Source organism: Mesoplodon bidens (genome assembly GCF_964165515.1).
Source record: "Mesoplodon bidens genome assembly, chromosome: 5".
Classification (NCBI taxonomy): Eukaryota; Metazoa; Chordata; class Mammalia; order Artiodactyla; family Ziphiidae; genus Mesoplodon; species Mesoplodon bidens.
In genome coordinates this window covers 49,689,199-49,709,931 of record NC_138161.1, presented here as the reverse complement: position 1 = coordinate 49,709,931, position 20,733 = coordinate 49,689,199, and the positions used below count along the sequence as shown (strand labels likewise).

The following is a 20,733-nucleotide window of genomic DNA, read 5'->3' as shown; positions in this document are numbered from 1 at the left end:
TGTTCCCTAGAACAGCTGGTGAGGACTGAGGCGAGTCTCCAGCTCAGGGAGAGAGAAAGGGTTTACAGTTCTCTCCAATTTTGCAGGGTAATGACTTGGGAGGGGGGGTCCTGGATGCCCAGAAGGTACCTGAGGAGCACAGCTACCCGCAAGTTTACATCAATAGCAGAACCAGAGTTTTGTCTGGTTTGTCTGACCTGGGATCCTGAGGAAAGGGCCAAAGGGTTCTCTTCAGGGGTTAACTGAGTATAGTCATAGCTCTTAAAGAGAGTGGGCACAGATCCTGGGCACAGTCCCACATGCCCAAGTGACCCAGCAACCCTTTAAAATCATACCATGGAAACTTGTGCTTCAGATACAGCTTTTGCATCTAAAATCAAATTGCTACACTTTAACTAAATTGCTTCATTTTGTGTATATGTTAAACCCTGCACTGCACACTCTGATCAGTTTCCACTCAGTCTACTAACCAACACCATGAACTTCTCAACAAGGTAGCATTTTTTGGCAGGCTCAGGCCCCACAAGAAAGACTTTCCCTCCTATCAGCACAGTGTACTTGATCTCTGCAACAGCTGATCCCCCTGACTCACCTTTCCCATCTCTAATTCATCTGCTCACTGCTACTGGCATTATCTAAATAAAACAACACCTTTTATCATATTAATCCCCTCCTCAGAAACTTCCCTCTTAAAATTCAACTTTCCAGGGCAACCATAATCTGGCCTCACCCTACTTCCCACCATTCATTCCACTAGTTTTCACTTGGTGCTTTTGATTGAGGGAATGACAAAATGATACTTGTGTTTTAGAAAGGTTAAACTGCTCATGAAACAAGGATGAATTGAAAAGCAGAATAGTGGCAGGAAGGAGACTGTTGTAATAGTGGATGGTAACCTTTAACAAACCGTGCAGTTTCAGGAGAGTATTATGTACAAGTTTAGATAACATGAAGTTAAGAGACTAGGTAGACAGAAAACTGGAACAAAATTTTGGATAGTGCAATTTATCTTGACAAAATAAAGGAGATTTTCTAATTAGGATGAAATCTTATGTATGAAAGAAGTAAATATAATAATAACTTTGAAGTTTTAAAGTTTTAAAACTAAGAAGTTATTAATCTAAAGAATTTTGACACTAAAGATTTTGAAAATGTGCCTTTCTTTTTACAATAAAAGTATTTTACATGATTTATGTGATTTTTTTGGTGATTTATATGAAGGTTTAGGTATACAAAATCAGAAGTTTTCTTCTCTGGTTAGTATTCATTGGTAGACTCTTATGGTCCTGCTCTCTTATCTATGACCTGTGACATGGAAGGAGAGACTACCAACTGTGAAAAAACAGTTCACGGGTGTCAATGAAAACATTAATCAACAGTCGATCTCAGAAAGAAGTGGAAATTTTTATTCCAGTCAACCTGATGATTGTAATTCAAAAAGCCCTGAGGACTATTCTGTCCATTAGAGGTCAAAGCATGGTTATGTTGCAGGAAGGGGGACATCTTCCAGGGCCTGAGAGAGGGCTCTTGTCTAACACTTGGAAATGAATTGTCCGAGGAGACATACATGCTGACAAAGCAGGAGACTTTATTGGGAAGGGGCACCTGGGTGAAGAGCAGGAGGGTAAGGGAACCCAGAAGAACTACACTGCCATGTGGCTCGCAATCTCGGGTTTTATGGTGATAGAATTAGTTTCCAGGTTGTCTCTGGCCAATCATTCTGACTCAGGGTCCTTCCTGGTGGCGCACACATCACTCAGCCAAGATGGATTCCAGCGAAGAGGATTCTGGGAGGACACGTGGACTTGTGTCTCCTTTTGACCTTTCCCCGAATTCTTCCAGTTGGTAGTGGCTTGTTAGTTCCATGTTCCTTACCAGGTCATCCTGTTTAAGATAACTCGCAAATGGTTACTGTGGTGCCTGGCCAGGGTGGGTGGTGTCAGCCAGTGTTTCCCCTAAAGTTATATAAATTTTTGAGACAAATTAGGTATTATTGACAGTTTACACAATCCAGATCTACAGTACAAAGTGAGTACTTTGTACTCACAGGGGGCCATTACAAGATTAAGAGGGAAGGTTATCTTCTAAGGATTTGTGACCTTGTGTGAGATTAAGAAGGAAGGTTATCTCCTACGGAGGTCTGGTTAATGCAGATGCACAATACACACTAAAGGAGGCCCAAACAGGCAGTGAAAATGTTATGTTTAAAATTTCTTGTCGTGCCATAAAATATGAAATTTATTTCATCACGGGTTATCTAGAAGCCCTAAATGCGCATTAACTTTCCTCATTGTTATTTATCATTATTTAATAGGTGTTACACACACAATAATAAAAACCAAACAGTGCACAAGGTTATACACATAGTTTCAAGTGTTTTGTCTGTGCACTTATCTAGAAGAGGAGATGCAGCTCTTTCAAATTATAGAAGTGGTCTGTAAATCAAAAAGAAGTTTAGAACCACAGTGAAAGAATTTCAGTAATAAAATTCTACAATAATATTTGGATGGAGGGGCTAACTACGCTGCCTTATTATTTTTTTTATTTTATTTTTATTTCTGGCTGCATTGGGTCTTTGTTGCTGCACGCGGGCTTTCTCTAGTTGCAACGAGAGGGGGCTACTCTTCATTGAGGTGCACAGGCTTCTCATTGCGGTGGCTTCTCTTTTTGCGGAGCATGGGCTCTAGGCGCGCCGGCTTCAGTAGTTGTGGTTTGTGGGCTCTAGAGCACAGGCTCAGTAGTTGCGGCACAGGGGCTTAGTTGCTCCGTGGCATGTGGGATCTTCCCGGACCAGGGCTCAAACCCCTGTCCCCTGCACTGGCAGGCAGATTCTTAACCGCTGCACCACCAGGGAAGCCCCTGCCTTATTATTATAAGGAGGTTCTAGCTGGGCTTCTGTCTAGAGATTAGTGCTGAACAAATAGGAAGCTACCTCTGGGAGAGGAAAATAAAATAGTTTGGGGGAACCAGTGAATGATTGTCTCCACCATCCCTCTGGATGTGAACTGCCAGCCCACCATTCTCCAAAGTAGTGAGATTTCAGGAAGGCGAACAGAACAGTCTTAAAGAATTGATCCCAAATAGCATGAGATGTCAGGGCCAAAATAATTTGGAAGAGTTAGCCATCTCAAGATGAGATACTAATATTTTATTTTATTTTCCCCCATATAACATATCAGCTAATATCTAAGAAAAAGAAGAGGTGAAAGTAAAAATAAATTTCAAGAATAAAGTTACTGTCACATATATACAATGGAATATTACTCAGCCATAAAAAGAAACGAAATTGAGTTATTTGTAGTGAGGTGGATGGACCTAGAGTCTGTCATACAGAGTGAAGTAAGTCAGAAAGAGAAAAACAAATACCGTATGCTAACACATATATATGGAATCTAAAAAAAAAAATGGTCACGAAGAACCTAGGACAGGAATAAAGACGTAGACCTACTAGAGAATGGACTTGAGGACACGGGGAGGGGGAAGGGTAAGCTGGGACAAAATGAGAGAGTGGCATGGACGTATATACACTACCAAATGTAAAACTGATAGCTAGTGGGAAGCAGCCACATAGCACAGGGAGATCAGCTCGGTGCTTTGTGACCACGTAGAGGGGTGGAATAGAGAGGGTGGGAGGGAGGGAGATGCAAGAGAGAAGAAATATGGGGACATATGAATATGTATAGCTGATTCACTTTGTTATAAAGCAAAAACTAACATACCATTGTAAAGAAATTATACTCCAATAAAGATGTTTAAAAAAAAAGAAGAAGAAAGCCACTGTGAAATACTTTTCCGGTGACTTTGCCTAACTAACTGGGAAGAAGATGACTTTTGTTTGAAAGAATAATAAAGAAGGGACTTCCCTGGTGGCGTAGTGGAGAGCGCAGGGGGCTGGTGTTCGATCCCTGGTCAGGGAACTAGATCTCACATGCATGCCGCAACTAAGAGTTCGCACATCACAACTAAGGAGCCCACGTGCTGCAACTAAGGAGCCCTGGAGCCACAATTAAGACCTGGTGCAACCAAATAAATAAATAAATATATTTTTAAAAAAAGAATAATAAAGGAACCCTTGACAGCTTTATTTCATGATCTCTTTTGAAGTGCTTCTAAAAGGCAGTGAAACCTATATAAGTGATTCATCATATTTCCAACTGAAAATTAAGTGAATGTTTAAATAAAAAATTGTAATTTTAATTTATATTTGGAAGACTGAGTGCTTAAAAGCTCAAAAAGTTCATTTTTATAAGAGTAGTAGTTTTACTCTCTACCCCACCCCCCCAACATGATTCATTTTTTTAAAATAAGTGGTGTAGGGACTTCCCTGGTGGTCCAGTGGTAAAGAATCTGCCTTCCAGTGCAGGGGACTTGGGTTTGATCCCTGGTCGGGGAACTAAGATTCCACATGCCGCAAGGCAACTATGCCCGCACGCCACAACTATGAGCTCATGCGCCTCAACGAGAGAGCCCGCGTACTGCAAACTACAGAGCCCACATGCCCTGGAGCCTGCACACAACTAGAGAGAAAACCCACATGCCACAACTACAGAGAAGCCCGTGCACCACAACTAGAGAAGCCCGCGCACCGAAATGAAAGATCCCACACGCCTCAGTGAAAGATTCCTCGTGCTGCAAGTAAGACCCAATGCAGCCAAAAAAAAAAAGAAGAAAAAAGTAGTATAATGGTTAATTTCATGTGTCAACTTGGCTGGGCCACAGTGCCCAGATATATCATCAGACATTATTTTGAATGCCTTCTGTGAGGGTGTTTCGGATAAGATTTACATTTAAATTGGTAGACTTTGAGTAAAGCAAATTGCCCTCCATAATGTGGGTCAGCCTCATCCAATCAGCTGAGGATCTAAATATAACAATAGACTGAGCTCCCCGGAACAGCGTGGAATTCTCAGGCAGTCTTTGGACTTGAACCACAACACTGGCTCCTTGCTGAGTTTCCAACCTACCAGCCCACCCTGCAGATTTTGGAAACCCCAGCCTTCACAATCATGTCAGCCAGTTCCTTAAAATAAATCTCTTCATCTCTCTATATATATACTATTGGTTCTGTTTCTCTGGAGAACCCTGGCTAATACAGGAGTAAGAGAGGTAACCAACTTCCAAGTAGCTTTTAAATACTAAAGCCTTCATTTTGTAATTATATGTGATGATCCACCTCATTTGGGGCTCCATTGACATCAGATAGAGGTATGAAAAATTTAGTCAGTTCTGAAAAAAATTTCTCCGAAGAGAAAGAAAATTCAGAGTTTCAGTGAATTATGTGTCTCTCATATATGGCATACACCAGTGTAGCTGATATAAGTGATCTAACTACAGTAATTATCAGAATAGCTTTCCTACACAGTTGCTTGTGCACAGAATGTTACACAAGTTTTCAAACCTAATTTAATTTGCAAAAAATAATCTCCAGGGACTGCCCTGGTGGTGCAGTGGTTAAGAATCCACCTGCCAATGCAGGGGACATGGGTTCGATCTCTGGTCCAGGAAGATCCCACATGCTTCAGAGCAACTAAGCCCATGAGCCACAACTACTGAAGCCCACATGCTCTAGGTCCCATGTGCCGCAACTATTGAGCCCACGTGCTGCAACTACTGAAGCCCAAACACCTAGAGCCTGTGCTCCGCAACAAGAAAAGCCACCGCAATAAGCCCTCGCACGGCAACAGAGTAGCCCCCGCTCTCTGCAGCTAGAGAAAGCCTGAATGCAGCAACAAAGACCCAACTCAGCCAAAAATAAAATAAAATTTTAAAATAATAATAATAACCTCCAAAGGAGTCTAAGTATATCTTTAGATGTTCTCTTTGTTCTTCAGGATATATTTTCTATTTTAAAGTAATGTAGCATGCGCCAACTTTAAAAAAATGTTACTGTAAAAATCTTAGAAAATACAGACAAGCAAAAAAGTAAAAATAACAATCTTCCATAATTCCCCTATGCAGAGATAGTCACTGTTAACATGTGTGTTTCCTTTTAATCTATTTTTATCTATAGGACTATATCTAGATTCCCTGCCTCCCCTATTTTTTTTTAACAAAAATGGATATATACTGCACATAGATTTGAGACTGCTATTTTCAGATAATATGTTTGTAAACTTCCCTGTGACCTATTTTTGGTTATCTCGTGCACTTTTAAGAAATTTACCTTTTCTTTCTTTCCAGTTAAGAGAGGATATTATCGAACAGAAATATATTAAGTATATTACTACACTGAGGAATACAAGTATACGTGTTAACTTTTTCTCTTCTGAAATTGTACTTTCAAAACTTTGAAATCACTAAGATTTTCACATTTAACTACAACACAAAGTCTATAACACAGAAGGAATATTAATAATCTCTTTAAGCTAAAATACAAATTCCCTTGGGATTGACATATACACACTACTGTTCTTGCCTCAGCACAAAAGAATTTGGAGATGAAGTGATAGGTAAGAAATGGATTTATTTAGAAAGAAACACACTCCACAAAGTGTGGACCATCTGAGAAGGCGAATGAGCCTCGAAATATGCTGTGGTTAGTTTTTATGGGCTGGGTAATTTCATAGGCTAATGAGTGGGAGGATTATTCCAATTATTTCGGGGGAAGGGGTGGGAATTTCCAGGAATTGGGCCACCGCCCACTTTTTGACCTTTTATGGTTGGCCTCAGAACTGTCATGGCGCCAGTGGGTGTGTCATTTAGCATGCTAATGTATTACAATGAGCAGATAATGAGGCTCAAGGTCTACTGGAAGTCAAATCTTCTGCCATCTTGGACCCAGTTGGTTCTAACCAGTCTTTGTCATGTCCTATGGCTATATCATTGTTTTAAAGGTTGTGCCCTACCCCCTTCCTTCCTGTTTCACTACTACATATAAAATAGATAACCAATAATGACCTACTGTATAGCACAGGGAACTCTATTCTGTAATGACCTATATGGGTAAAGAATCTAAAAAAGAATGGATATATGCATATGTACAAGTGATTCACTTTGTTGTACACCTGAAACTAATACAACCTTATAAATCAACTATACTCCAATAAAATTTTTTAAAAATAAAAAAATATATAGGGCTTCCCTGGTGGCGCAGTGGTTGAGAGTCCACCTGCCAATGTAGGGGACACGGGTTTGTGCCCCGGTCCGGGAGGATCCCACATACCGCGGAGTGGCTGGGCCCGTGAGCCATGGCCGCTGGGCCTGTGCGTCCAGAGCCTGTGCTCCGCAACGGGAGAGGCCACAACAGTGCGAGGCCCGCATACCACAATAAATAAATAAATAAATAAATAGAATATAAATTTCCTTCCATGAAATAATAAACTCAAATGAAATAATAAACTCAAACATCTACTTTACATAGATATTCTCTAGCAAATGTTGGTAAACTACAGACTATGGGCTGAATCCAGCCTGCTGCCTAATTTTGTACAGCCTACAGCTAATATGGTTTTTACATTTTAAGTGACTGGGGAAAAAATAATAGTAATATTTTATGACCCATAAAATTATATGAAATTCAAATTTCAGTGTCCATAAATAAAATTTCATTGGAATACAGTCATATTTATTTACCTATTGTCTACAGCTGCTTTTACACTACAATACAGAGTCCTCATGACTGAGACCATATGTAGCATTCTTAGCTCTTATTAGTGCTGCTACACACTACAAATCACAGTAACACATTTTTACTTGACAGCATTTCATGTGCCATGTGTATCGCCATACTGTGACATTTTATTATTAGTTTTATGACCAGCATATACCTATCATGTCAAAACAAAAAAAAGAAAATGGTAAGCTTAAAATATTCCATCTTTAAGATACTGTGAACTGCAGATTATTTTGTTAACAAATTAGACGGCAAAGCATTATGTTTATTATGCAATGAACCTATATGCTAAAAGAATACAATATATGTCGACATTACCAGACTAAGCAGTCATCACAATATTCAAATCACAGAAAACAGAAAAGTTAGAAAAGTTAAATAGAATATCTCATCATAGTAAAATTTCTTCACCAAAGAAAAAAAAGAGAGAAAGAAAATTAGGCTGCAACCAAAGTAATTTCCAAGTAGCTCATTTGTTAGGCAAGCAAGGAAAGTCATTTACTTATGGTATGTTAATTAAATGATGTTTGACTGCAGCAGCTGAAGAAATGTATCCAGAAAAAATACTTAAGATCATTAGCCTTTAGGTAAGAACAGCTGCTTAAAGTGTTGAGAACACTGGGAACATCAATAGTCAATTTAAATTATTTAGTGAAGGCTAATTATTTTGAATCGTTTTCCTTGGCTCTTAATGACTTGACAGGTGTTATTGAAACTGCTCCTTTGTTCTGTTTATTCAAGGAGTCAATTTTTCAAGTGACTTTAGAATTAGCCTTTATGAATAGGCTGCATTGAACAGGTGAGAATATTTTTAAAGAAGTTGAGAAAACACTAATTCAATACACCTAAGTGGAATCTGTTTAAAAAAGTAGAAAAAGCCCTAGTTTGACAGATTTACAACACTTGTGAAAATGTAAGGTGTAAAGCCTATGGTTATAACAGCATTGTATTATTAATTAGCAGATTCTTTGTGGAAAACATTTGAATCCACCATGTGTTGAGCCAGTGGTGTCAACAATAAGCTTCATTTGTTCTTATGGGTTTACCATCATCAGCCCATGAATTTTTGTCAGAAATAGCAGCTGAATATCCTAACTTGCCCTACCACACAGTGTTTGATGACTTACCAGTGGTATCGTTTTATTATTATTATTAATGTTTTTTAGCTCAGGGTCAAGATGGAAATTTTTTCAAATGAAAAGAACCTCCCTTAACCACTATTATGGAACACTTATTGAATGGCTTTAGGATTCATTTTTTTGCTAATTTTGATCATGTGATGATGCTTCTTAACAAACTCAAGCTAAGAACAATGCAGCACACATGCAAAACTTATTCTGTGGTAAAGTCATTTCAATAATCACTAACGTTATTTGATTCAGAAGTTAAAACAAAAAGGAAGCTGTCCATTCTCAAACGAATTTGCAGTGGTTATATTTTTCGAGCTCAAATTACAGTTTTAGCAGTGTTGTTGAGACCTCAATGCAAATGCAAAGAAAATTTCCATGTTTCAAGACCCATTTAACTGCATTTTGGAGCTTTCACTTAACTTTCAGTTGGAAATAATTAATCTGACATGCTAAAAGGAAAATATCAAGAGAATAGTCTAATTGTATAAGTGCCTTCCAAGAGATTAATATGTTCAATTTAAATTATATGTCCTTGGATTGATGGCAGTATTTGTCAGGGTGAAAAGACATTTTTCAAAGACAAAAGTTGTAAAATCTCATTATAGATCAGGATTAACAGATTAATATTTGCAATTGATTTTGATGATAGGGAAATGTTAAGAGAAATGTTATCCTCTCCCTCCCCAAAAATAATTTCATTCTTTTCTTTAGTAGATCTGTTTTACAAAAATGTACTCAATATTATTATATTTTAAATTTTGTCAATTAATATATTGTGTAAATTGGTTTTCTCTCTTGTTATATAAATACTTATATAAATATTCTCAATTTTGCCTCTTAGCCCATGAAGTCTAAAACACTTAATATTTCCAAACCTCTGTTCTGGAGGAAATAAAATCTGAGTAGGAAATTAGCCAGTGAAAGGGAGGAACGATTCCAGCCAAAGAAGACAGCTTGGGCACATGCGTGAGAACCAACAGAGTATGTGAACAGTACTAAGCAGTTATTGCATTCTGAATCATATAAATACCATGCTTCGTTCCTCTTGTGTTTTTGAGCCAATCGGTAATACCAGTTTCTTCCAGAAGATGGCTCCCTTCATTTAGCCAAAATTTTATTATGAAACATTTCCAACATACAGAAAATTTGAAAGAACTTTACAGGGAACACTCACAAACCCACCACTTTGATTCTCTTATCAACATTTTATTATCCTTATTTTATCACATATATATCCATCTATCCCTCCCCTCCATCCATCTCGTTTTTTGATGTATCTCCCTATATACTTCAACAAGTATTTCATTAACTAGTGTTCAATATTTATTTAGTTTCCTGTTTTTTAAAATAATATTTACAGTAATTCCCTGGCGGTCCAAGATTAGGATTCCGAGCTTCCATTTCAGGGGGCAAAGATTCAGTCCCTGGTCGGGAACTAAGATGGTGCATGCTGTGTGCTACAGCCAAAAAAAAAAAAAAAAAAAGATATAAAGTAAAATTTACATGCAATTAAATACTCAAATCTTAAATGAACATTCACTGAGTTTTGACCGTGTTTAATTAACCCAAAATCCATAAAGACATAGAACATTACCATTAAAACAGAAAGTTCTCTCATACCCTTTCCCATTCAATCCTTCCTCTCCCACCCAGAAGCAACCACTGTTCTGATTTTTTTTTCACCATAGGTTAGATTTATATGGTGTAGAACTTGATACACACAGAATCATACAATATGTCCTTTTTTTTTTTGGTGAGGCTTCTTTAATTTAGCATAAGGTTTTGGGGACTCATGTTGATATGTAAGTCAGTAGTTTATTCCATTTTATTTCTGAGTAGTAGTTCATTATATGAATATATATTATAGTTTGTCTATATATTCACATTTGATGTGGCACTGAGAGTGTGTCTTGTATGTATTAAGAATAAAGATGATATAAACATTCTTGTATAAAGTGGGTTTTTTGTTTGTTTTAAAAATTTTTTTAATTACAAAATAACACAGGTGGTACTTATTCCTCCTATTTTCAGGATTGAATTGCAGGACTTAAATCTTTCAATCCCCAAACACTTTATAATTGCTTGAAACTTTTTATCATGGAAAAGTAATTAAAAGAGTACATAACAGAACTTCCCTGGTGGCACAGTGATTAAGAATCCACCTGGCAATGCAGGGGGCATGGGTTCAATCCCTGATCTGGGAGGATCCCACATGCTGCGGAGCAACTAAGCCCGTGCACCACAACTACTGAGACTGCACTCTAGAACCTGTGAGCCACAACAACTGAGCCTGTGTGCTGCAACTACCGAAGCCCACGCGCCTAGAGCCCATGCTCCACAAAGAGAAGCCACCGTGATGAGAAGCCCAGGCACCGCAATGAAGACCCAATGCAGCCAAAAATAAAGAATAATTTTTTTAATTAAAAAAAAAAGAGTATTTAACTATATAGAGACTATTGTGATGAACTCTCCTACACAACACCCAGCTTCAACTATTATCCACTTCTGGCCAATCATTTTTTCATCCATGCCCTTACCCACTAGTCCCTCCCTCAGATTATTTTAAGGCAAATCCCAGCCATCCTGCTACTTCATCTGTAAATATTTAGTATGAATCTCTAAATATCAATATAAGAACTCTTTTTTATTAAACACACAGTACAATTACAATAGCTAAAGAATTGACAGTACATCTTAATATCAAAAGTCCAGTCAGTATTCAAATTAGCCCTATGGTCTATCCAGCTTGGTTGTTCAAATCAGGCCTCAGCTAAAATCCATATGTTGCAATTAGTTGAGGAGGCTCTTAAATTTTTTTTAATCTATAGGCAGAGCCAGCTTCAAGTTGTGCAACCTATGCAGTCACATAGGGTCCCTTGCTCAGGGGCATCCCATGCTTGGAGTTTACTGCTCTGCAGTCACTGTCTTGAAAGTCTTAATAATCGTAGCCTTGCATTTGTGTTTTTTAAGTGAAGTATAATGGGACAATAGAGCATGTGCCTGGGGCTTGGCACCTCAGCTCCCTTGTGGGCCCACTCCTTGCAGCCTCCTCTCTTTCTAGGGATGGGTTCCAGAGGGCCGCTGGTTCTACAGTCCCTTGACTCACTCCTTCCCCTCCCCCTCAGCTCTCTCCAAAGCAGGCAGCACCATCATGCATTATGCCAGTTTGACACCTACCCAGGAGGATGGTGGAAGGAGATGGCTGGCTGAACTTCCCAGCAGCACTGAGGCAGTTTGTTGGTCCGGTGCCTATAAGGAGGGGGACCTGAGAGCAGGTGGGCCTGGAATGTTCAAGCACAATGTCAAGTCACAGGGCAGGACCCTGGGCACCTATGAGGGGCTGCACTGGCCCAGCGAATGTTCTTGCCTGAGAGAGCATGAAGCTAAATAGCAATTGAAAAAAATATCATGAAAGGTCGACAGATAGATTGCAGAAGAAAGGAAATAGCTTATTTTAGTACTTTAAGGACATCTTTTTCCTGCTTTTTGACAAAGGGACCCCATACTTTCATTTTACACTGGACCCTGCAAATTATTTATATAGCTGGTTCTGTTCATTCGTTCTTCTCTCTCTCTCTCTCTCAATTTTACATGATGTTGAAGAAATTAAGTCATCCTGTAGATGCCAACTGCAACCATGTGGAGTCATTTCACATGTGCCTCTGTCCCCTATAATTTATATAATGGGTAGTTAGATATGAAAACTTGATTAGCTTTAGATTTTTAAGAGAATTCTTTAAATTTTTAAATTTTAATAATGCTTCATAATTTTAAAGAAAGATTCATAATTGTTCACTGAGTAATTTTTAAACCTAGTTATTTTCTAATCTAGTTACTAGGCATTCCTTTCAAAGCCCTCCCTGAGGCCAATGCCTGAGAGTCTTGGAATTGACCAGCCTACTGGGAACTCAAATGATAGATTCTAAAAAGGCAGGATCCCTCCCACAACTGAGAAGAGAATGCTATTGGAAGAAAACACTAAGATTGGTGCCTAAGTCATTCCGAAAGCATTCGTGTTTACACATTCCTGTTGTTGTCTTATTTTAACTTTTTCTGGCTCTTAACACTGTCAAAATTCTTCCATAGGCTTCTGTGAGATGACTGTCATGGATATCTATTTCCTTTGACCTCATCTGCTCAGCCTCCTTCAGTAGATTCTTTCTCCATTTCTCCTATCCCGTAAATATTAGTATTTCCTGATTCCTTTGGCTGACTCACTCTAGTCACTCTTTCTAGGGGTGGCAGACCCAGAGATGCACTATCCAGATCCCTTTTCAAGCAAGGGCTTGAAGACATCATAGTTAGCAATGTCCTCCAGCTGTCAACAGAGTCTGGCTTAGCTGCTGAGCACCACCTCACTTAGGTCATGAACTCCCTGGGTCAACCCACATCTGCTGACTAAGCAAGGTGGGGGTATAAAGAGAATTGATCATTTGACTCAAAAAGGGATACTCTGACAGGCAATAATTGTTCCAGAGCTCCTGGCAGGGTTGACTGAGGTTTAGTTGGGCCACTAATGCATTTGCCTTCTTCTGCCTAACATTGCTTCCTCCTTCCTTTCACAGGACCTGGTCCCTAATAAATACCTTTTACTCTAAACATAGTCTTAGTAAGTGCTTCCAGAGAAGACAGCCTGTGACAGTAGGTGATGCTATCCCACATATTCCACTATCACCTATAGATCCATTACTCCTAAAATACATCCTATTCCAAACACTCCTCTAAACTTGTGTATCTTCCCACTACACAGCTCCACCTTAACATCCTACGGGCATCGTGAACTTGGTCTTTCCCAAACTGACACTTTCCTCACAAACACGCTCCTTCATCTGTCTTCTTTTGACAAATGATACCGCTATTCACTAAGTCTCCATCTTCAAATTTTCCTTACATCCTGCATTACCTATTGCTATGTTAACAAATTATTCCTAAAACAAAGTAGTTTAAAACAACAAACATTTATGATCTCACCATTTTTATGGGTTAGGAATTCAAGAGGGTTTATCTGGGCGGAAACTGGAAGAGCAAGAAACATGTTCTACCCCAGAGCCTCCGGAGGGAGCACAGATCACTAGACTTCAGCCTAGTGATACTGACTTCAGACTTCCAGCCTCCAGAACCATAAAAGAATACATTTGTCATGTTTTAAGCCATCAAGTTTGTGTTTATTTGTTACAGCAACCACAGGAAATACAGCAGGAGACTATGTATAAAAGGTGAAGAAACAGTGAAGAGAATGCTCTGTTCTCAGGAAGTATATAGAGGCCCAGAAAAGCACCAATTTTGGAGTGAAGCTGTGTCTTTTGCCTCTGAAAGAGAAAGGATAAAGTCTGCAAAAATTTATGGATGGTGTTGGAAACTGTGCTTTATGAGACTATATAAAATGCTTTTAGGGGTTTCTGTGTAATTTCTTCTTATTATAAGAGTGTTTGAACACAATGTAAGGTGTGATACATACAGAGTGTTATAAAGAACCCTGAAATGCCAGCTCCAGGAAAGAGTAAAAGAGCTAAAATCCATAAGACCGAGTTTCCTTCTTTTCCTCCATGGAGCTAGTCAGACCAAAAATAATTTCGAGGACCGACAGAACAAAATCTTCCTAAAATGCTTGGGAAGGGACTATAAATTCTAGGGTTCTGTGAAGTAAACAGATCCAAATTCCTGCAGGTAGATTTTGGCTCCACCCTCTGCTCACATCCAGCTGTGCCTTGTGGAGCTTGTAGAAGCCAGGACTATTCCAGATTTGTTTTTTAAGTGATCAAACTATTTTATCACCAGTAATTTAAAACAAAGAAAGTTAGATGGATGTCAGAGTCAAGTTCAAAAACCATGGAAGCTGAGGTATCCATCTGCCTGTAGTCTATTTAGACAAAGTCTTCTAAGTAGACCAGACACTCTCAACGGCTGGTCAGAGTTGGTCAGGCTGTCAAATTCCTTCCCTTTGCTTCTTTGGTTTTTCAATTCCATTCAGATCTCTGTTCATTCATTCTTGAGACTGTTTCCAACATACGTGCAGCTTTCTTAATATCAGTCAGCCACCTTGTTGGACTTTTCAAATCTCTTCAACCACCTACTTGCAGAACTTTTTAGGGTGAGTTGCTTATATAGAGAGTGTCCAGAAGAGGGAAGTTTCCTACTCTACCCATTTTGAGTTCTTGTGGCTGGACTAATAACAAAATCAACACACAACAGATGAACAGTAGAAAAAGAAAATTAAACTAATTTAATTCATGTGCACAGAGGTCTCATAGAAATAAGTCCTAAGTAAGAAGTTGCAAAAGCAGACAGCTTTTATATTTTTTAGACAAAGGAACAATAATTAGTAAGGAATTTAAGCAAAGTTTGGGCTTTGGGTAGTAAATTAGTAAGGAAGTGTCAAAGTTTGTTTATACAAGCTTCTGTGCCCTGAATTCCCTATCTCTGGTAATAATTATGTCTTCCTATCTTCTGGTACAGTACAGCGAGAGAGTATGAGAGATTTATTTCCTGCTTTCAAGGGGACACAGAGGAGGGTCAAAGTATCCCTCTTGCACCTACCGGTTCTTAAGTAACCTGAATGCAAAATATCCACTATGCCATTGAGGCATACTTTGGAGCAGCCTGCCAGTGGGCTCCAACAACAGCATAAATCGATCATTAGATTTGTTTCCTAGTCAAGTACTCCAGCCTCGCACACAATTCAAGGATTCTCTTTGGCCACTCCCCATCATTTCCTGAAGTACCGAGCATTACAGAAGGGGTCAAGCGATCCAAGCATCGGCCCTCCCGGTGGGCCCGGGCAGGGCTGCCTTTTCCAGAGAAGGGCTTTACCGTTTCCTGAGCAACCACCGGCCGCTACCCCCACACCCCCGCCACTAGGTAGCAGCCAGCAGCCTGGCAATCGAGCTCCTCCGTCACCGGCAGTCATTTTGCAATGCTTCGGCGCTTGCTTAATAGAGATTTTGTAAACTGAATGAATTAATGTATGCAAATGCTTTAGCACGAGTCCTGGCACACAGAAAGAGAGCACTCAACAAACGTTAATTATAGTTAATGCAAAACGCCATCAAGCACAATTCCATTTGCACTGCCTCAGAGACAGTTCAGATGTCCTTATTTTTTTGCAAATGTGGAATCTATTACAATTTAATTTTGTTAGTTAAGGAAATGGGCCAGCACAGAAGGCAAAATATGATTTTAGGTTTTACCTAAGGGGTATTCATCTATACATCACTAAACTATAAGAGGGAGGGGAGAGAGGAGCCTCTTCTCTTTACCTCACGTTCCCTGCAGTAGGACGTAGCTCTAGGAGAGACGACAGAATGACTCAGAAAACAACTGCCTGCCTGTCCCTCCCTCCCCGCCTGTAGAGCCTTAACGGCCTCTAGTGCAGTTACTCCAGAGGGAGCCGGCCGCCGGGGAACTCTAGACGCGTCGCCCCGGCGAGGTAACGTCATCACCAAACGCCCGGGTTAGGGAAGAGAATTGTGGGAGGAGATTGCTTTCCCACGACCTTATAAGGGCTCGTCCCATAATCCTTTCCTTCTTTCCGCCATCTTTTCTTCTCTCCGGCGCTAGCAGCAATGAAGTAAGCCGGAACCCTACATCCCAATCCTCTTGCATCTTCGGGCAAAGGGCCTCTCCGGCATCCCAGACATGGCTTCTCCTTTCCGAAGATATCCCCCACCCCACCTAATGGGCTTTCGCTTTTCGTTACAGGGTCGAGCTATGCAGTTTCAGCGGGTACAAGATCTACCCAGGACACGGGAGGCGCTACGCCAGGACCGACGGGAAGGTGAAAGGCTGCGTGGGCTAAACGCATCTTGTGCTTCTTAGGAAAGACCGGTCTCATTCAGTCTAGGCGGGATCATTCACCACATCACTCTTGGTCCCTGAAAAGCTTGTTCCGGGGACCCTGTGTGCAATGGTTGTTAGGATCAGAAGCCTCTAAGTGAATCAGTCTTGAGCTTTGATCGAATGTAAATCAGGTCGGAAGTTAGGAGCTTGTGTAACATTAATGTTCCAGTGTAAGGGCACTGGGCCACCGGGGTATTTGGCTATTTTATGGGCACCAGGTCCTCTTGGAATCTCGGGAGGGACAGGAGTTAGATGCCTTCCAGAATTTGACACCCAGCTCTCCTCTGCGTTATGAACTTAGGTTTGTCTACTCGAGAAAAGACAGGGCGAAACGCAGAGACAGTTTCCTGCCAGTTCTGTGATACACGCCTTTTGGTCTGTATGGGCCTCAGTTTTGTAAAATGAGAGGATAGAATTAGAATATTAATTTACTAATAATTTCAAGCTCAAGACTCCTACTTTGAACTTGTCACGACAGGTTTTCCAATTTCTTAATGCAAAATGTGAGTCGGCATTCCTTTCCAAGAGGAATCCTCGTCAGATCAACTGGACTGTCCTCTACAGAAGAAAGCACAAAAAGGGACAGTCGGTAAGTGAAATGCACTTTCATGTTGTTGAAACTGAGCATCATTTACTGTTTTTTAAAATTAAAATTAAATGAGACAGTATGTGAAAGTACTCCTAACTGTAAAGCATCAAACAGTGAAGTGAAAATGAATGATATAAAGAGTGCCTCCTTATACATCTTAGGCTCACAGTAAAAATATCGAGTTGAAATTTGAAAGCATCCCCCTTCCAGAGTTAGATAAATTACATTAAGCCTACTTGGGTTATAGCGCACCGTGAAAGTGTTTAAGATGTTCAAGTGGGTGGCAACTAAATAGCTCTGTGGAACCGTGGTATTGGTTATAATGCTTATAGAATTATTCCCAATGTAGGTATCATATTGTGGAGTCTTCCAGCATATTAGTTCTTAAAACTGATTGTGTTTTTTGAAGTGGTCTTTTAGGTTGTTGAAAGAGATTTTTGAGAAAAGGTTTGAGTGCCATGGCAAGAGAATTAGTATTCAGGAGGCTTGTGAATATTTAGTGAGTGAGCACCTCCTGGGTGAAAGACATGGCTAGGTATTATGGGAGTTCAGAGGAAGGAAAAATTCTAAATAGGGGGATGTGACATACCCAGTAGGGTGGCCATTATCCAAACGGGGGTGGGGGTGGGAGGAATTACAGATGTTGGTGGGGATGTGGAGAAATTGGAACCCTGTGCATTGCTGAATGAAGATGGTGCAGGCACTGTGGAAAGTGGTTTGGCAGTTTCTCAAAAAGTTAAAGAGAATTACCATCATATGATCTAACAATTCCATTTATAAGTCTATATACGCAAAAGAATTGTAAGCCGGGACTTAAACAGATTACTTGTACACTGATGTTCATAGTGCTGTTATTCACAATAGCCAAAAGGTGGAAACAACCAAATGTCCTATGAGTGGATGAATGGATAACAAAATGTGATAAAACATACAGTGAAATATTATTCAGCCTTAAAAAGCTGACAAGCTTGACATTATGCTAAGCGAAGTAAGCCAGACACAAGAAGACAAATATTGTATGATTCCACTTTTATGAGGTACCTAGTTGTGGACAAATTCATAAAGACAAAGTAGAGGTTACCAGGCAGGACTAGGGGGGAAGGTGGAATAGGGAGCTATTTAATGGGTGCAGAGTTCGTTTTGAATTATGGAAAAAGTTCTGGAGATGGAAGTTGGTGTTTGCACAATATTGCAAACATGCTTAATGCCACTGAATTACACACTTAAAAATGCTTTAAAATGGTCAACTTAATGTTATATATATTTTACCACAATAAGAAAAATATAAACAGGTAATACTGGCATTTTCTACAATAAAATTTCACCTCTGTACAAAGTTCAAAGTATTGGTAAAACGAGCATTTTGGTTAACCACAAATGTGCCCTCTTTTTTCCATATGTCCTGTTTAAAAATTTTAAGATAATTTTGCATATCCCTGCTTTAATAAATAGTTCATTTTATTTTTTCTTGGACTTAGAGATGCACACAAGATCTTTTTTCTCACAAGCACTGTAGCATAGGTTCCAGTATAGAATCTGCAGCAGATGTTTGAATTGTAGTGTCTTGATTCCCAGACATTCCCTAACATTTGGTGGCTTTCCTGTCTTAAATCATCTTCTAACTTGACTATTTCTCCCAGTGTCAGTACTTGGAGTAAAAACAAAATAGAGTTGAGGTTTGATAATTTTTTTCCGAAAGCACATTCTTTATCATAAAGTCTTGTTAAGATCACTTTTAAAGTACTATTCAGTTAACTTCCTTAGAGTTTAACTTTCTGTCTTTCTAAATAAAGTAGTAAATAATGGCCAGGATTTGTAATAGATGGTTTAACCAATCCATAATTGGAAAACTTATCTGTGTATTGCAGCATTTTATATATAGATACTTTAAAAATATATATTTATATGTATATTTCATTTCAAATAATTGCATGGATTATTTTTGGTTGATTTTTTTGCTGCACTGTTCAGCATGTGGAATCTCAGTTCCCCAACCAGGGATTGAACCTGGCAGTGAAAGCCCAGAGTCATAACGACTAGGCCACCAGGGAACTCCTTGGTTGAATATTTCTGTGGTCTGAATTGTGTTCCCCCCAAAATTCATATGTTGAAACTGAGCCTCCAAGGTGATGGTTAGGAGGTGGGACCTTTGGGAGGTGATACAGCCATGAGGGCAGAGCCCTCATGAATGGGATTAGTGCCCTTATAAAAAAAGGCCTGAGAGAGCTCATTTGCCCCCTTCTGACATGTGATATATTTCTTCCCGACATTCATGAAGCAAGGTTGCTAAGTGTGGTCCCCATCTTTTTGTTCTGTAGGAAGAAATTCAAAAGAAAAGAACCCGCCGTGCAGTCAAATTCCAGAGGGCCATAACTGGTGCATCTCTTGCTGATATAATGGCCAAGAGGAATCAGAAACCTGAAGTTAGGAAGGCTCAACGAGAACAAGCTATCAGGTGAGGAAGCTTTCATTATGAGCATTTCAGCTATTGGAATGGATTTTAGGTTATGTTTGGGTTTATAGGCACAGAAGTCTTAATCTCATGTTATTTTGTGTTGTGTTACTTGCATCTGTATAGGAATTGTCAAATTGTAAATACTCATGTTTAATAATAGAGAAGTTTATACTATAGTCTAAATGATTTGTTGAAATTCTATATGCAATTATAAAGATACTGTACAATTTCTAAGAAATGTTAAGCTGACTTGGTGGTTAATGACATTTGTTAATAAATCCTTCGGATTTATCATACAAATAATTGCAGGTGGGGAAGGAATATGTTAATTCTACTTTTCCCAAACACTAGCCTCTTGTTAATAAGCTATACCCTTAAGGAGTAAAGTGCTTTGCTTAAGTTATTTTTAACCCCACAGGGCTGCCAAGGAAGCAAAAAAGGCTAAGCAAGCATCTAAAAAGACAGCAATGGCTGCTGCAAAGGTAATTGTGGGATTGTCTTGGATTTCTCATTTAAAGCAACAGAAAGATTTATTTTTATTTCAAATTGTGGTAAATGAAAGTTTCAGTTTTTTAAGGAATTTAGTGCAAGGCTCTAATGGAAATGATGTCCATAATTGATTTCTGAGTGAGTGATTCCGGTCTCCAGAGAGGTCCCTTTGCTAAAGCCAAATGCATATGTTAGTGCTATATAGAAATGGGAAGGGGAAAAATAAAGGTGTTTTAAGTTTATTTTGAAATAATTCTAGATTTTCAGTAAAATTTTCTATAATTGTACAGAATTTACCCAGCTTTTATCAATGTTAATTTCAATAACCATAGTAAAAATTTCAAAACCAAAATATTAGCATTGGTCCTTTTTCTGTTCTTAGGATACAGTTCAGGATCCCACACTGCATCTAGTTGTGTCTCTTAACTCCTTCAATCTGATATCTTTGTCTTTCATTTATATTTCATATAAAGGTGGACTTTATAATATTAGGAACACAGATAATTAGGAAGGCAATCTAGGATACAAACAGAATCTGGGCATAAGAGAGCAGTGATTGGGGGAAAAAAACAAAACAAAACCCTACATGGAATAATGCCACATAACATGTTGTCTTTTTACA

The 20,733-nt window shown here is 39.2% G+C and overlaps 2 protein-coding genes across 4 annotated transcripts in view; one reads left to right on the top strand and one right to left on the bottom strand.

Moving 5' to 3' along the window:
* Positions 1-20,733, top strand: part of RPL24 (ribosomal protein L24) — a gene marked incomplete at its 5' end in the record, with an annotated part of 104,674 nt that overhangs the window by 83,820 nt on the left and 121 nt on the right. For 2 of the 3 annotated variants that reach the window (XM_081234664.1, XM_081234665.1), the window contains 4 exons: positions 16,441-16,516; positions 17,057-17,167; positions 19,486-19,622; positions 20,041-20,104. In XM_081234664.1, coding sequence (XP_081090790.1) covers positions 16,441-16,516; positions 17,057-17,167; positions 19,486-19,622; positions 20,041-20,104 — 388 coding nt within the window. Of the gene's footprint in view, positions 1-16,217; positions 16,310-16,440; positions 16,517-17,056; positions 17,168-19,485; positions 19,623-20,040; positions 20,105-20,733 lie in introns of those variants that run through there. The other variant, XM_081234663.1, reaches the window with a different exon arrangement.
* Positions 9,910-16,178, bottom strand: LOC308617461 (uncharacterized protein; the record flags this gene model as incomplete). Its single annotated transcript, XM_081234666.1, has 3 exons — positions 9,910-10,199; positions 11,920-12,023; positions 15,999-16,178. The coding sequence occupies 3 exons, from the start codon at positions 16,176-16,178 to the stop codon at positions 10,178-10,180; spliced, it is 306 nt and encodes a 101-aa protein (XP_081090792.1). The 3' UTR covers positions 9,910-10,177.